At 44.0% G+C, this 17,644-nt stretch overlaps 1 protein-coding gene across 1 annotated transcript in view; it reads right to left on the reverse strand.

Annotated features, from left to right (window-relative positions):
• Positions 1-17,644, reverse strand: part of ODAD4 (outer dynein arm docking complex subunit 4) — a 79,282-nt gene that overhangs the window by 48,167 nt on the left and 13,471 nt on the right. The window contains exons 6-7 of the mRNA XM_060203496.1: positions 11,585-11,809; positions 11,169-11,376 (exon numbers count right to left, since the gene is read on the reverse strand). Coding sequence (XP_060059479.1) covers positions 11,169-11,376; positions 11,585-11,809 — 433 coding nt within the window. The remainder of the gene's footprint in view (positions 1-11,168; positions 11,377-11,584; positions 11,810-17,644) is intronic.

Consider the following 17,644-nt stretch of genomic DNA (forward strand, 5'->3'; position numbering starts at 1 on the left):
CTCTCTCTCTCTCCTCCTATCCTTCTCATTAATAAATAAATAATTAAGCAGAGGTGGTGCAAAGCACAAGGACCGGCATAAGGATCCCAGTTCGAGCCCCCCGGCTCCCCACCTGCAGGGGAGTCGCTTCACAAGCGGTGAAGCAGGTCTGCAGGTGTTTATCTTCCTCTCTCCCTCTCTGTCTTCCCCTCCTCTCTCCATTTCTCTCTGTCTTATCTAACAATGATGACATCAATAACAACAATAATAACTACAACAATGAAAAACAAGGGCAACAAAAGGAAATAAATAAATATTTAAAATAAATATTTTAAAAATAAATAAATAAATATATTTTAAAGATTTTATTTATTTATTAATGAGAAAGATAGGAGGAGAGAGAAAGAACCAGACATCACTCTGGCACATGTGCTGCCGGCGATCGAACTCAGGACCTCATGCTTGAGAGTCCAAAGCTTTATCACTGCACCACCTCCTGGACCACAAATAAAATATTTTTAAAAAGTACTGGGCCTTCAAGAATAAGGTCCAGAGTTTGATTCTCAGCATCACATATACCAGAGTGATGCTCTGGTTTCCTCTTCTCTTCCTCTTCCTCTCTCAAATACATATATTAAAGTTGGTTATGAGGGCTGAGACTGGAGAAATATCTGGTGAACAGTAGTTAAGTTACACATCTTGGCTGGGAGTGTAGTTCAGGGGTAGAGCACATGCCTCACATGTATGAAGCCTTGGGTTTGATCCTTAGTACCAGCCTCCTAACAAAATAAAACAAAACAAAGATATTTACATAATTAAGTCATGGAAGATGGTTGGATTGGAGGCACTGTATATACTGATTATTTATTTTTTATGTTGAATAGTGACAGAGAAATTGAGAAGAGAGAAAGATTTGTAGCACTACTTCAGTACACATGAAGCTTCCCCTTTGCGGGTGAGGACCAGGAGGCTGAACCCAGGTTCTTCTACTGTAATGCATGTGCTCTACCAGTACCAGATGCACCACTGCTGCCCCCCCACCCCATTTTTAAGTCTTATTGCTGGTGCTCAGTGCCTGTACTACTACAAATCCACTGTTCCTGGAGGCCATTTTTCCCATTTTGTTGCCCTTGTTGTCGTTGGAAAGGACAGAGAGAAATTGAGAGAAGAGGGGAAGAGCAAGATAGACACTTGCAGACCTGCTTCACCGCTTATGAAGTGACCCCCATGCAGGTGGGGAGCCAGGGGCTCGAACTGGGATCCTTGTGCCTGTGCCTGCACTTCGCACCATGTGCCTTTAACCTGCTGTGCCCAGCTCCCACCCCCTTTTTTTTTTCACCAGAGCACTGCTCAGTTCTGACTTATGGTGGTACAGGTTATTGAACCTGGAACTTTTTTTTTGTTCCCTTTTGTTGCCCTTGTTGTTTTATTGTTATAGTGATTATTGTTGTTATTGATGTCGTCATTGTTGGACAGGACAGAGAGAAATGGAAAGAGGAGGGGAAGACAGAGAAAAGGAGAGAAAGATAGACACCTACAGACCTGCTTCACTGCTTGTGAAGTGACTCCCCTGCAGGTGGGGAACAAGGGGCTCAAACCAGGATCCTTACACTGGAACCTGAGACTTTACAGCTTTAAGCATAAGGGTGTTTGCATAACCATTATGCTATCTACCTCTGCCCCCAATTTTTAAAAAAATATTTATTTGCATTCTGGATGGTGGCAGAGAACATATGTTGTTAGTGTGAGGGCCCAGGTTCAATCATTCTGTCCCTAGCTATAGATGGAGTGTTGCTTCAGAAGTGGTAGAGCAATGCTAGACGTGCCTCTCTCTCTCTCTCTCTCTTCAGCTCTCTTTCCACCTGTTTCTGTCTCTATCAGATGAAAATAAAAAGGGAAAAAAATGGCGGAGTCATCATGCAGATGCTGAGTCCCAGGAATAACTCTGATGGGAGAAAATTATATAGATATGAAATAAAGAGATAAAGTGAAAGAGATCACAGTACTAACATTTTCTTCAAGGTGGTGGGGAGTAGGCTTGAACTTGAGTCAAGAACATGGCAAAGCAATGCGCATTATATTTTATTTTATTTTATTTTATTTTATTTTGCCTCCAGGGTTATCACTGGGGCTTGGTGACAGCACTAGGAATCCACTGCTCCTAGAGACTATTTTTTCCATTTTGTTGCCCTTGTTGTTTATCATTGTTGTTGTTGTTGTTGAATAGGACAGAGAGAAATTGAGAGAGGAGGGGAAGACAGGGGGGAGAGAAAGTGAACACCTCCACCCCTGCAGGTGGGGAGCCAGGAGCTCAAACCAGGATCCTTACACCAGTTCTGCACTTAGTGCCATGTTCACTTAACCTGCTGTGCCACCGCCTGGCCCCCAGCAGTGCACTATTTAAGTAAGCTATTTCACTAACTCTTATTTGTTAATGAGAGAGAGAACTAGAGCATCACTTGCCATATGAAGTAACAGGTTGAAACTTAGGACCTCATGCCTGAGAATCCTAGGCTTGAGCCACTGCACCACCTTCCATGCCCTACACACTGATTTTATCCTTAGTACTTGATCTTCATAATCCCTGTGAGTCCCTATGATGTCTTCATTACAGATGAAGAAACTGAGAAGGTGACCACCTTAATAAGATCCACACAGCTTCTCCATCACAGAGGCAGGAATCAAAGTAGACTCTGTCTCCAGAATAAGTTGTTGTTTGTTTTCTGCTTCTAGAATGGACAACATGTGATTCTTCTACTCAGCACAATGAGGGCAGGTGAGAAATGAACTGGGAGGGATTGAATGGTAGTGCACCTGATTGAGTGTGTGTTACCACCGCAAAGACCCAAGTTCAAGCCCCTGGCCCCTACCTGCAGGGGGGAAGCTTCATGAGTGATGAGGCAGTACTGTAGATGTCTCTCTCTCTCCTATTCCCTTCAAATTCTCCCTTCCCCATCAAATTCACTTTGCCTCTACCCAATAATAAATAAATAGATACTTTTTTAAAAATTAAAAAAAAGGCGGGGCCAGATGGTGACACATTTGTTTAAGTGCATGTATTACCATGTACAAGGACCTGGGTTCAAGATCTCAGTCCCTACCAGCAGGGGAAAGCTTAACAAGTGGTGAAATAGTGCTACAAGTATCTCTCTCTCCCTATCTCCCCCCTCAATATTTCTCTGTTCTACCATGTAAAATAAATAAAATTAAAAAATAAAAAGGGGGGAGTCAGGCTGTAGCGCAGTGGGCTAAGCGCAGGTGGCGCAAAGCACAAGGACCGGCATAAGGATCCCGGTTCGAACCCCGGCTCCCCACCTGCAGGAGAGTCACTTCACAGGTGGTGAAGCAGGTCTGCAGGTGTCTATCTTTCTCTCCTCCTCTCTGTCTTCCCCTCCTCTCTCCATTTTTCTCTGTCCTATCCAACAACAACAATAATAACTACAACAATAAAACAACAAGGGCAACAAAAGGGAATAAATAAATAAAATAAATATTTTTTAAAAAAAGTTTTAAAAAATAAAATAAAATAATAATAAAAAGGGGGAGTCTGGCAGTAGCACAGTGGGTTAAGTGCATGTGGCGCAAAGCGCAAGGAACGGGTTAAGGATCCCAGTTCAAGCCCCCGGCTCCCCACCTGCAGGGGAGTTGCTTCACAAGCGGTGAAGCAGGTCTGTAGGTGTCTATCTTTCTCTGCCCCCTCTGTCTTCCACTCCTCTCTCCATTTCTCTCTGTCCTATCTAACAATGTCATCAATAACAATAACTACAACAACAATAAAAAAAAAACAAGGGCAACAAAAGGGAAAATAAATAAATATTTTAAAAAATTAAAAGGGGGAGGGCAGTAGATAGCATAATGGTTATGCAAAGAGACTCTTGTGCCTGAGGCTCCAAAGTCCCATGTTCAATCCCCCACACCACCATAAGCCAGAACTGAGCAGTACTCTGGTAAAAGAAAAAAAAAACAGGGAGTCGGGCAGTAGCACAGCAGGTCAAGTGCACATGGTGCAAAGTGCAAGGACCGGCGTTAGCATCCTGGTTCAAGACCCCGGCTCCCCACCTGCAGGGGAGTCACTTCACAGGTGGTGAAGCAGGTCTGCAGGTGTCTATCTTTCTCTCCTCCTCTCTGTCTTCCCCTCCTCTCTCCATTTCTCTCTGTCCTATCCAACAACAACAACAACATCAATAATAACTACAACAATAAAACAACAAGGGCAACAAAAAGGGAATAAATAAATATTAAAAAATATATTATTAAAAAAGCAAACAAAAAAATAATAATAAATAAATAAAAAGAAAAGAAAAGAAAGAAATGAACTGAGAATGGACAGTCTGCAGGGCTCAGAGGAGTGAAAAGTATGCCAGAGGAAAAGTGTTCAGGAAATAGTTTTAGGGGGAGAGTTAGACAGATCAAGCCCCAGCATCACATGGGGGATATTATGACACTGAGGGAAGTTTTAATGGTATGGTATCTCCCTCTCTCTTCTCTGTCTCTCTTTCTGTCAGGATCAATGAAAATGTGCATAAGTGAACCCCCTGCTCTGCAAAAACAACTAAGTAAATAACAAACACAGTTTAACCTTTATGAAGGTATCTTTTTCTTTTTTCTTTTTTGCCTCCAAGGCTACTGCTGGGGCTCCGTGCCTGCACTACAAATCCACTGCCCCAGGAGGCTGTTTTTTCCCTTTTGTTGCCCTTGTTGTTGTTGTTGTTGGATAGGAGAGAGAGAAATCGAGAGAGATGGGGAAGACAGAGATGGGGAGAGAAAGACAGACACCTGCATAGCTGCTTCACTGTTTGTGAAGCGAACGCCTCCACCCTTGCAGGTTGGGAGCTGGGGGCTCAAACCAGGATCCTTATGCAGGTCCTTGAACTTTGCTCCATGTGCACTTAGCCCGCTGTGCTACCACATGGCCCCCCTCTATGGAGGTTTAGAGGTCTGACATGGGAGGGCTATGTGGAAGGTGGTTCAGGGAGGACTTTGAAGGGCAAGACAAGGCATTGGGTTTTAACCTGAAGACAAAGATTCAAGGTCTGCTACTTGTTTTTTTTTCTTCTTGCCTCCAGGGTTATTGCTGGAGCTCAGTACCTGCACTACCAATCCACTGTTCCTGGTGACTGTTTTGTTTGTTTGTTTGTTTTTCATTTGATAGCACAGAGAAATGGAGAGAGGAGGGGAAGATAGAGAGGGGGAGAGAAATATAGACACCTGCAGACCTGCTTCACCGCCTGTGAAGCGACCCCCCTGCAGGTGGGGAGCCAGGGGCTCGAATTGGGTTCCTTGCACAGGTCCTTATGCTTTGTACTATGTGCGCTTAACCTGGTGTGCTACTGCCTGGCTCCCAAGGTCTGCTGCTCAGTAGGGGAAGGAGAGGTTAATTCTGGATGTAATCTGTGGAAACAGCCAGAAGCAGGAAGAGCCAAGAGCCAAGCTATGAGCAGAAATGGGATGACAAAGACTGGGAGATGGGGCTGGGTGATGGTACACCTGGTTAAGAGCACATGTTACAGTACACAAGGACCTGGGTTCAAGCCCCCAGCCCCCACTTGCAAGGGAAAACTTCACAAGTGATGAAGTAGTGTTGCAGGTGTTTCTCTGTTTCTCTCCATCTCTAGCTACCCCTTCCAATTTCTGTCTCTAGCTAACAGATAAATAAAATATAATAAAATAAAGTAAAGTAAAAAAAAGAAGACAGGGTAAAGCCCAAATTGTGAGGCAAGCGGAAACATGGGAGATGACTCCAAACATTAGCAGTAGGGCACTTAGGAAGTGCAGGCACCTTTGAGAGGCCATTGAGACTTGAGAAGAGGACCTAAGAGATAGCTCACGCTCACCCCACAGAACACACATCATGCTGGGCGCAAGGTCTAGGGTTTAAGACCATGTGGCAGCTCCATAAACAATAATATGGAAACTCCTTGAATGAGCAGCAGTACTGTGGTAGTCTCTGCCTGCCCCATCTTGCTCTTCCTTTCTCTCTCTCTGGTTCATTTCCTGCACTAGCATTTAAAATAAAAGAGAGGAGGGCAGCTTTGTCATATGCATGACCCAGGCTCGAAACCAGATTCTTTTTTTTTTTTAATTTATTTCTTTATTGGGGAATTAATGTTTTACATTCAACAGTAAATACAATAGTTTGTACATGCATAACATTCCCCAGTTTCCCATTTAACAATACAACCCGCACTATGTCATTTATCATCCTTCATGGACCTGTATTCTCCCCACCCACCCACCCCACAGTCTTTTACTTTGGTGCAATATGCCAATTCCAGTTCAGGTTCTACTTGTGTTTTCTTTTCTGATCTTGTTTTTCAACTTCTGCCTGAGAGTGAGATCATCCCATATTCATCCTTCTGTTTCTGACTTATTTCAGTTAACACGATTTTTTCAAGGTCCATCCAAGATCGGCTGAAAACGGTGAAGTCACCATTTTTTACAGCTGAGTAGTATTCCATTGTGTATATAGACCACAACTTGCTCAGCCACTCATCTGTTGTTGGACATCTGGGTTGCTTCCAGGTTTTGGCTATTACAAATTGTGCTGCCAAGAACATATGTGTACACAAATCTTTTGGGATGGATGTATTGAGTTCCTTAGGATATATCCCCAGGAGGGGAATTGCAGGGTCATAGGGTAGGCCCATTTCTAGCCTTCTGAGAGTTCTCCAGACTGTTCTCCACAGAGGTTGGACCAATTGACATTCCCACCAGCAGTGCAGGAGGGTTCCTTTGACCCCACACCCTCTCCAGCATTTGCTGCTGTTACCTTTTCTGATGTATGACATTCTCACAGGAATGATGTGGTATCTCATTGTTGTCTTTATTTGCATTTCTCTGACAATCAGAGACTTGGAATTTTCCATGTGTTTCTCGGCCTTTTGGATCTCTTCTGTGGTGAATATTCTGTCCAAGTCCTCCCCCCATTTTTGGATGGGGTTATTTGTTGTCTTGTTGTTGAGTCTGGCAAGCTCTTTATATATGTTGGTTATTAAACTCTTATCTGATGTATGACATGTAAAGATCTTCTCCCATTCTGTGAGGGGTCTCTGGTTTGGGTAGTGGTTTCTTTTGCTGTGAAGAAGCTTTTTAATTTGATGCAGTCCCATACATTTATACTTGCCTTAGTCTTCTTTGTAATTGGATTACTTTCATTGAAAATGTCTTTAAAATTTATGCAGACAAGAGTTCTGCCAATATTTTCCTCTAAGTATTTGATAGTTTGTGGTCTAACATCCAAGTCCTTGATCCACTTGGAATTTACTTTTGTATTCGGTGAAATACAGTGATTCAGTTTCATTCTTCTGCATGTTTCAACCCATTATTTCCAACACCATTTGTTGAAGAGACTCTGCTTTCCCCATTTAATAGTCTGGGCCCCTTTGTCAAAGATTAGATGTCCATACGTGTGGGGCCTCATTTCTGGGCTCTCAATTCTATTCCACTGGTCAGTGTGTCTGTTCATGTTCCAGTACCAAGCAGTTTTGATGACAATGGCCCTATAATACAGTTTGAGATCTGGGAGTGTGATGCCTTCAGTTCTGTTCTTTTTTCTCAAGATTGTTTTGGCAATTCTAGATCTTTTCTGATTCCAGATAAACATCTGTAACATTTTTTCTATTCTCCTAAAAAATGTGCTTGGGATCTTGATGGAGATAGCATTAAATTTGTAGATGGCTCTGTGTAATATATTCATTTTGATGATGTTAATTCTTCCAACCCATGAACATGGAATATCTTTCCACTTCTTTGTGTCTTTTTCAGTTTCTTTGAGAAGTGACTCATAATTTTCAGTATACAAGTCTTTCACTTCTTTGGTTAGGTTTACTCCTAGATATTTTATTGTTTTGTTGCTATAGTAAAAGGAATTGATTTCTGGATTTCAATTTCTTCTAGCTTAGTGTTTGCATAGAGGAATGCCACTGACTTTTGAATGTTAATTTTGTAGCCTGACACCTTACTGTATTGCCTGATGATTTCCAAAAGCTTCTTGCTGGATTCCTTAGGTTTTTCCATGTATACTATCATGTCATCTGCAAATAAGGAGTTTGACTTCTTCTCTTCCAATCTGTATCCCTTGAATTCCTTGCTCCTGCCTGATTTCTATGGCAAGAACTTCCAACACTATGTTGAATAGTAATGGTGATAGTGGGCAGCCCTGTCTAGTACCTGATCTGAGGGGAAATGCTTCCAGTTTTTCACCATTGAGTATGATGTTGGCTGTAGATTTGCTATATATAGACTCCACTATCTTCAGGAATTTTCCATCTATTCCCATTTTTTGTAGTGTTTTGATCATAAAGGGATGTTGTATTTTGTCAAAGGCTTTCTCTGCATCTATTGATATGACCATGTGGTTTTTGGCCTTGCTTTTGTTGATGTGGTGGATCACATTGATTGATTTACGTATATTAAACCAACCTTGCATGCCTGGGATAAACCCCACTTGGTCATGATGAACAATCTTTTTGATATACTGCTATATCCGGTTGGCAAGAATTTTGTTTAATATTTTCGCATCTATGTTCATCAGAGATATTGGTTGGTAGTTTTCTTTTTTGGTTGTGTCCCTGTCTGCTTTTGGTATCAGGGTGATGTTGGCTTCATAGAAGCTGGCAGGGAGTATTCCAGTGTCTTCAATCTTCTGGAAGACTTTTAAAAGTAGAGGTATTATTCTTCTTTGAAGGTTTTGTAGAATTCATTTGTAAAACCATTTGGTCCAGGACTTTTATTTTTGGGGAGATTTTTGATAACTGTTTCAATTTCATTAGCTGTGATGGGCCTGTTCATGTTATCCACTTCCTCTTAGTTTTGGAAGTTGGTAGGTATCTAGGAAATCGTCCATTTCTTCCAGGTTCTCTAGCTTGGTGGCATATAGTTGTTTATAGAAGCCTCGCATGATATGGAAACCAGATTCTATCTTTACTCTGCAAACCCTGACCTTAGCCCAAGGATGTAGGTATAATTCAGGAATATTAGTAAAAGCAGGCTTCAGGTAAGCCTGAAGGGCCTGTTGACCACTGTCTATGTTTACCCTGATATGGCTAAAACACCCCTGGGGACTGGAAACAGAACTACAGAGATAACAAAGGATCTCTAACATGTCTGGTATAATAAATAGCTGCTAGTAATTAAGAAAAAATAATTGAACAGAGAAATAACAGCATAATGGATATGCAAAAAAAGACTTTCATGCCTAAGACTCTGAGATCCCAGGTTCAATCCCCAGCACCACCTGAAGCCAGAGTTGAACAGTGCTCTGGTCTTCCTGTACCTGTCTCATTAAAATGAAAAATAAAAATAATAAAATGAAATAAAAACAACAGGTTTATCAAGAGGTCTATTGGGGGCTGGGCAGTAGCACTTGAAGTTAAGCACACATGGCACAAAGTACAAGGACTGGGTGTAAGTATCCTGGTTCAAGCCCCCAGCTCCCCACCTGCAGGGGGGGTCCCTTCACAAGCAGTGAAGTAGGTCTATCTTTCTCTCCCCCTCTGTCTTCCCATCCTCTCTCAATTTCTCTGTACTGTCCAACAACAACAATAACAATAATAATAAGGGCCACAAAATGGAAAAAATGGCCTCCAAGAGCCAAGATTCATAGTGCAGGCACTGAGCTCCAGTGATAACCCTGAAGGCAAAATAGTGAAAGAGGTCTATCAAGAAATCAGAGGTTCTCCAACACCTGGGGAAATACAAACTAGTTATGCAAAAGACTTTCTTGTATGAGGCTCCACTGTCTGAAATTCAGCCCCTGACACTACTACAAGCCAGAGTTGAGCAGTGCTCTGGGGGAAAAAAAAACTGGAGAAGGAGTCGGGAGGTAGCACAGCGGACCAGAATAAGGATCCCGGTTCGAGCCCCCAGCTCCCCACCTGCAGGGCGTTTGCTTCAGAAGCAGTGAAGCAGGTCTGCAGGTGTCTATTTTTCTCTCCCCCTCTCTTTCTTCCCCTCAACTCTCCATTTCTCTCTGTCCTATCCAACAATGACGACATCAATAACTACAACAATAAAACAGCAAGGACAACAAAAGGGAATAAATAAATAAAAGGACTGGAGAAAAGCTTAGCCCTGAGGATGTTCCTATGTCTATTACTACAGCTTCTGGGCAATGTCCAAAGGCCTTCTTTCCACCCTACTAGGTGGGGGTATTATTCTTTATGTCCATTGACCAAGGAGACACAGCGGCTGAGGGAGGTTCTATAACTTGTCTAAGGCCCCACAGTTGGTACCTTAGACAAGTTAGACATTCTGAAGTCCTGGTCAGTCTAATTCCAGAGACCAGGTTCTTTCTTGATTTCTAAGCCCCTGTCCCAGCCAGCCACTGTCCACTTAGTCTGGCTTCCTCTGGCCCACTCTGTGCTCCCTCCTCTCCAGCCCTTCCTGCCCCAACATCTACTAGTCCAGACTTCCTGGAATACACTTCTCATGGTACTCATCACAGTCTCCATTCAACAGCTATGTCACTTTTTATTTGATACCTGTAGGGAAGTGACCCTTGAGTCTGGTGGGTTGCTGTGTCCTCATATTAGCACAGTATGGTATGTCTGGGGTTGATGAACACTTGCTGAGAATATGTAAGATTAATATCCCTTAGGGGGGAAAAAAAAAGTCCTTTAAACTGGGCTGGGAGATAACATAATGGTTATGCAAAGACTTTCATGCCTGAGGTTCTGTAGTCCCAGGTTCAATCTCCAGTTCTAACATAAGGTAGAGCTGAGTGGGGGTCTGGTTATCCCCCTTCATTGAAATAAATAAATAAATAAATAAATACAATATTAAAAAAATATGTTCCTGTGGTCTGGGAGGTGGTATAGTGGATAAAGCACAGGACTCTCAAGCATGAGGTCCTGAGTTCAATCCCTGGCAGCACATGTATCAGAGTGATGTCTGGTTCTTTCCTCCTATCCCTCTCAATAAATAAATAAATAAATATATATATATATATTCCTTAGTGCCAGGATATTGCTTTTGGTGTTTTTGGACTACCACCATTCTTTTTGTAACCACAAAATAAACAACCCTCATAGTCTAGGTCTGCTCCTTAACCACAGACTGGGGAGTTGGTTCTTCCCTCCAGGAAATTAATCTCAGTCATGCTGAGCAGAAAGTGGGAGCCTAGCCACCGGCAGCCCTGGCTAAAGGCTGAGCTATTGTGCCAGCCCAGGGGCCTCCCTCAGGACACTCACTATTCCTTGGCGATCTCCAGGTCCTTCCTGTGGCTCTGCAGGGCTGCTACCATCTGGCCCAGCTCAATCTGGGCATTCCCTATGCAGCTGTATAAGTTTCCAACCAGTTCATCCTTGTTGGGTACATCTTCCTTGTTCCATTCCAGTACTTTCTTCAGCACTTTCTCAGCTTTCTGAAGGCTGCCTTCAGCACTGCCGCTACTCAACACTAGGAGGGCAGAGAGGTGAGGTGGAGATGGGAGCAGCCTCCTTGTGGCTGCTGGGAGAACCCCCCCTACCCTTTACTGCTATACCACCAGCCACAGGTTCAGTCTGCTACATCTCCTTCCCCAAATAGTAGAGGCCTGCCCCCCATCCTGTCCCCCCATGTCACATACCCTCCGACCCCCCCCCCCCGCCCCCAGAATACCACCCACGCATGTCAACATCCTCAAGGCTCTTAAGAATGTAGTGGGCCGTCTGGGAGGGGCTGCGTTTGCGGTCCCGCAGCCACTTCTCTTGCATCAGCTTCCGGTCCCGCTCCCTGGCATAAATGGGTTTCTGCTGCCTCCAGAAGTCACTGCGGGTGTCCAGGTAGTTGATGCCCGTCATGATGAGGTCCTCCACCGTCAGGCCATGCTTGATGGTTCCTTTGATCAGGTCTGTGGGGAAAGGTGTGAAGTCAGCTAGAATTGGCAGCTGAGGGCCTCACCTACTTGTGGTATGGGGTCCCTGCTGAGGGGCACTCTGGGAGAAGCTCTACCAGAAGTTGTGAAAACACCAAAGGAAGGAAGAGCACTTGAGTGGCAGAGTGGGTCTGTCTGGGGCCAAGTGAGGCCAGAGTCCCTATTCAGGCTTTCCCATGGTACAAAATCTAGTGCCTAGACTACTTTTTTTTTTTTTTTTTACCAGAGCACTGCTCAGCACTGGCTATGGCAGTGTGGGGGATTGAACCTGGGACTTGAGAGCCTCAGGCATGAAAGTCTCTTTGCATAACCATTATGCATAACCACGTCTACGCTCGACCGGGCCTGCCAATATACGCGGATATCTTGGCCCACCCTGTCCAACGCTTGACGTCTCGTCTCGTCACCCAATCTGGTCCCCTACGCCTACACTGAACTTCTCTGTTCCAGTCTCTTGGAAACAGAGCTGGCAGTCAGCTGAGGTAAAGAACAAACACCTCATCACAGACCCCTGCAAGCGTCAACCCGGCTTTGACCTAGCACGTTATGATTGGGCCCTCCTCAATTGCTATCGAACAGGCCATGGCCGGTGCGCCGCTATGTTCCATCGCTGGGGAGCCAGAGATGACCCGAACTGCCCCTGCGGCTTACAGACAGACTATGACCCACATAGTCAACGACTGCCACCTCTCCAGATTCAAAGGAGGTCTCGAAACTTTACATCAGGCTCAACCTGACGCTGTTGACTGGCTATGGAAGAAGGGCAAACGCTAGAAGAAGAATTGTGCCTAGACTTCTTACGCAAGAAAGGAGGAGCCAAGCAGGAGGAGGATCAGGTAAACAGAGAGCCAGGAAGCTAGCTCAACAGGTCAGAGCACCAGACTTGCATGCCTGAGGCCCCAGAGGTCCCAGGTTTAATCCCCAACAATATCATAAGCCATAGCTGAGCTATGCTCTAGTCTCTCTCACAAAAATAAATATCTTGGGAGTCGGGCGGTACCGCAGCAGGTTAAACGCACGTGGCGCAAAAGCAAGGACCTGCGTAAGGATCCGGGTTCGAGCCCCCAGCTCCCCACCTGTAGGGGAGTCGCTTCACAGGTGGTGAAGCAGGTCTGCAGGTGTCTATCTTTCTCTCCCTGTCTCTGTCTTCCCCTCCTCTCTCCATTTCTCTCTATCCTATACAACAACAACAACATCAATAACAACAATAAAACAACAGGGGCAACAAAAGGGAAAGAAATGATCTCCAGGAGCAGTGGATTCGTAGTGCAGACACCAAGTTCCAGTGGTAACCCTGGAGGCAAAAATAAATAAATAAATAAATAAATAAATAAATTTCTAAAAAAATAAATATTGTGGGCCAGCAAAATAGCTTACCTGGATAGTGTGCTATTTTGCCATGTGCACAACCCAGATTCCAGCCTGACCCCCACTGCACTGAAGGAAATTTTGGTCTCTTTCACTCTCTGTCTCTTGGTTCATGTCTAAGTCATCCTGGAATGGTAAAGCCCCAGTGATGACAAAAGTAATACAAAACAAAATAAATACTAAAATCAGGGCTGGGTGGTGGCACGCCTGGTTGAGCTCACATGTTACAGTACACAAGGACCCGGGTTCAAGCCCCTGTCCCCACCTGCAGGGGAAAGCTTTGCGAGTGGTGAAGCAGGTCTGTAGGTGTCTCTGTCTCTCTCCCTCTCTAGCTTCCCTCCTCCTCTCAATTTATGGCTGTCTCTATCCAATAAATAAAGATAATAAAATAAAAATTAATAAAAAGATATACTAAAATCAATAAATAAAATATCACTTTTTTTTTTACCAGTTCTGGTTTATGGTGGTGCAGGAAATTAAACCTGGGACTTCAGAGCCTCAGGTAGGAGAATCTGTTTTATGCTATCTATCCCCCATAAGCAAAATATCTTTAAGGACCAGAGAAGTAGCTCAGGGGTTAAGACATGTGCCTTGCCTCGTAGAAGGGGCATGTGGTGGTCCAGAGGTGGCGCAGTGGCTAAGGCACTAGACTCTCAAGCATGATGTCCTGAGTTTGGTCCCTGGCAGCACATGTACCAGAGTGATGGCTGGTTCTTTCTCTCCTCCTATCTTTCTCATAAATAAATAAATAATTAAAAAGAAGAAGAAGGAGAAGGAGGAGGAGGAGGAGAAGGAGAAGGAGAAAGAGAAGGAGGCGGAGAAGGAGAAGAAGAAGAACGGGCATGTGGAGGCTAGCTTTCTGAAAAGCCCTTATTCTTTGCTCTCCTTCCCCCCATTTCAAGCTGTAGCATCAGAGAAGATTGAATTGAAATGCATGATTTGTCCCAGGTTGCCCTCTGCCAACCAATTCCCCAGTGCCAAGTGGGCCAGTATACACTGGGAGCTGTAGGGGTGTGCCCAAGCGCTGCCTGCCCATTTGACCACAAGTTAGAACTGGTAGCAAAGCTGCAGGGCCACTTGGATCGTTCAAGCCACCCCTGCCCTCTAGCTGCAGAAGCTGATCAGGAGGGAGGGACACAACTAGGCACATACAGAGATGTGCCAATAGTGAAGCTACCCCCTGACACAGAACTGCAAGGAATCTTGCAGGTGACCTTGGGAAGTAAGTTCTAGAGAGCAGACATTTCACTTAACACACTCCCTGTGAGATGGTGAAATAGCTCATTTGGATAGTTGGACAGTGGTTTTTTTTTTTTTTTTTTTTGCCTCCAAGGTTACCACTGGGGCTCGGTGCTGGCACTACAAATCCACTGCTCCTGATGGCCTTTTCTTTCTCTCTCTCTCTCTCTTTTCCATTTATTATTATTATTTTACTTTTTAAAATATATATATAATTATTGTTTGCCAGAGCACCAGAGCACTGCTCAGCTCTAGCTTAGGGTGGTGCAGGGGATTGAACCTAGGACTATGGAACCTCAGGTATGAGAGTCTCTGTACATAGCCCTTATGCTATCTACTCCTACCCATTTTTTTTTTCATTTTATTATATAGGATAGAGAGAAATTTAAAGAGAAAGGGGAGATAGAGAGGGAGAAAGATAAACAACTGCAGACTTGCTTGACCACTCGTGAAACATCCCCCTGTAGGTGGAGAGTGGGGGGGGGTTGAACCTGGATCCTTGTGCTTCTTACTATGTGCACTTAAGAAGGTATGCCACTGCTTGGCCTCTGATAGTGTGCTGTTTTGTCATGTATGTGACAAAGGTTTGAACTGGGTCCCCATCTCATTGAAGGAAGCTTTAGTGCTGTGGTTTCTTCCACAGCCTGTCTGTTTCTCTCTGCCTCTATTTCCCTGTTTCTATTTTAAAAGGGGGGAGGGGCCAAGTGGTGGCACACCTGGTTAAGTGCACACATTACAGTGCACAAGGACCTGGGTTCAAGCCCCTGGTCCCCACCTGCTGGGGGAAAGTTTCATGAGTGGTGAAGCAGAGCTGCAGGTGTCTCTCTGTCCCCTTTTTTAAAAAAAATTTTTAATTTGTTTTTAAAGATATTATTTATTTATTCATGAGAAAGATAGGAGGAGAGAGAGAGAAAGAACCAGACATCACTCTGGTACATGTGCTGCTGGGGATTGAACTAGGGACCTCATACTTGAGAGTTCAATGCTTTATCCACTGTGACACCTCCGGGACCACTCTCTCTCTTTTCTTTTCTTTTTTAATTTAATTAATTAATTTTTTAAAAAATTAATTTCTTTATTGGGTAATTAATGTTTTACATTCAACAGTAAATACAATAGTTTGTACATGCATAACATTCCCCAGTTTCCCATTTAACAATACAACACCCACTATGTCATTTATCATCCTTCATGGAAAATAATTTATTTTTTAATATTTATTTATTCCCTTTTGTTGCCCTGGTTGTTTTATTGTTGTAGTTATTATTGTTGTTGTTACTGATGTCATCATTGTTGGATAGGACAGAGAGAAATGGAGAGAGGAGGGGAGACAGAGAGGGGAATAGAAAGATAGACACCAGGAGTCGGCTGGTAGTGCAATGAGTTAAGCGCAAGTGGCGCAAAGTGCAAGGATAGATGTAAGGATCCTGGTTCAAGCCCTGGCTCCCCACCTGCAGGGGTGTCACCTTCCAAGCAGGTCTGTAGGTGTCTTTCTCTCTCCCTCTCAGTCTTCCCCTCCTCTCTCCATTTCTCTCTGTCCTATCCAACAACGACAACATCAGTGACTACAACAATAATAACTACAGCAACAAAACAACAGGGGCAACAAAAGGAAATAAATAAATATTAAAAAAAAAAAAAGAAAGAAAGAAAGATAGACACAGGTGGGGAGCCAGAGGCTCAAACCGGGATCTTTCCACCAGTCCTTGCGGTTTGCGCCACCTGTGCTTAACCCGCTGTGCTACCGTCCAACTCCCTCTTTCTTCCTCCCTTGCTCCTTCCTTCTTTCCTTCCTTCCTTCCTTCCTTCCTTCCTTCCTTCCTTCCTTCCATTCTCTCTTTCGCCTCTAGGGTTATCACTGAGGTTTGGTGCCTGAACTATGAATCCACTACTCCTTGTGGCCATTTTTCCCCATTGTTATTGTTGTTGATGTTATTGTTGCTGTTGTTGGATAGGACAGACAGAAATTGAAAGAGGGAGGGAAGACAGAGGGGGAGAAAGATAGACACCTGCAGACCTGTTTCACCAAGTGTGAAGCAACCCCTGCAGGTGGGGAGCTGGGGGCTCAAATGGGGATCCTTGTGAGAGCCCTAACACTTCGCACTATGTGCGTTTTACCTGGTGCACTACCACCCGACTCCCCCCACCCCATCTCATTTCCTATCTCCTCCCCTCTCAATTTCTCTCAGCCTTTATCCAATAATAAACAAATAAAATAAAGATTTTTTAAAAAGATTTAAAAAACAAAAGTAAAGGGAGAGAGGGCCAGGCAGTGGTGCACCCAGTAGCCCATATATGTTATAATGTACTGTACAAGGATCCTGGTCCCTACCTGCAGGGGGAAGCTTCATGAGCAGTGAAATAGTGCTCCAGGTGTCTCTCTTTCTCCCCATTTCCCTCTTCTCTCTCAATTTCTGTTTCTACTCCCTTTCTTTCTTTTTTTAAATTTTTTTTTAATTGGGGAATTAATGGTTTACAGTTGATAGTAAAATACAAGAGTTTGTACATGCATAACATTTCTCAGTTTTCTTATTTATTTTTTTAATATTTATTCCCTTTTGTTGCCCTTGTTGTTTTATTGTTGTAGTTATTATTGATGTCGTTGTTGTTGGATAGGACAGAGAGAAATGGAGAGAGGAGGGGAAGACAGAGAGGGAGAGAGAAAGATAGAGACCTGCAGACCTGCTTCACCGCCTGTGAAGCGACTCCCCTGCAGGTGGGGATCAGGGGGCTCGAACCAGGATTCTTATGCAGGTCCTTGCGCTTTGCACCACCTGCACTTAACCCCGCTGTGCTACTGCCCGACTCCCAGTTTTCTTATTTAATTAATTTATTTATTTTCCCTTTTGTTGCCCTTGTTTTTTTTAATTATTGTTGTAGTTATTATTGTTGTTGTTATTGATGTCATGGTTGTTAGATAGGACAGAGAGAAATGGAGAAAGAATGGGAAGACAGAGAGGGGGAGACCCCCCTGCAGGTGGGAAGCTGGAGGCTCGAACCGGGATCCTTACACTGGTCCTTGTGCTCTGTGTCACGTGTACTTAACCTGCTGCAGTAACCGCCCAACTCCCACATTTCTCAGTTTTCCATATAACAATTCAACCCCCATTAGGTCCTCCTCTGCCATCTTGATACAGGACATAAGCCCACCCCCCCACCCCAGAGTCTTTTATTTTGGTGCAACACACCAAACCCAGTCCAAGT

This window comes from Erinaceus europaeus, chromosome 12 (genome assembly GCF_950295315.1).
Source record: "Erinaceus europaeus chromosome 12, mEriEur2.1, whole genome shotgun sequence".
NCBI lineage: Eukaryota > Metazoa > Chordata > Mammalia > Eulipotyphla > Erinaceidae > Erinaceus > Erinaceus europaeus.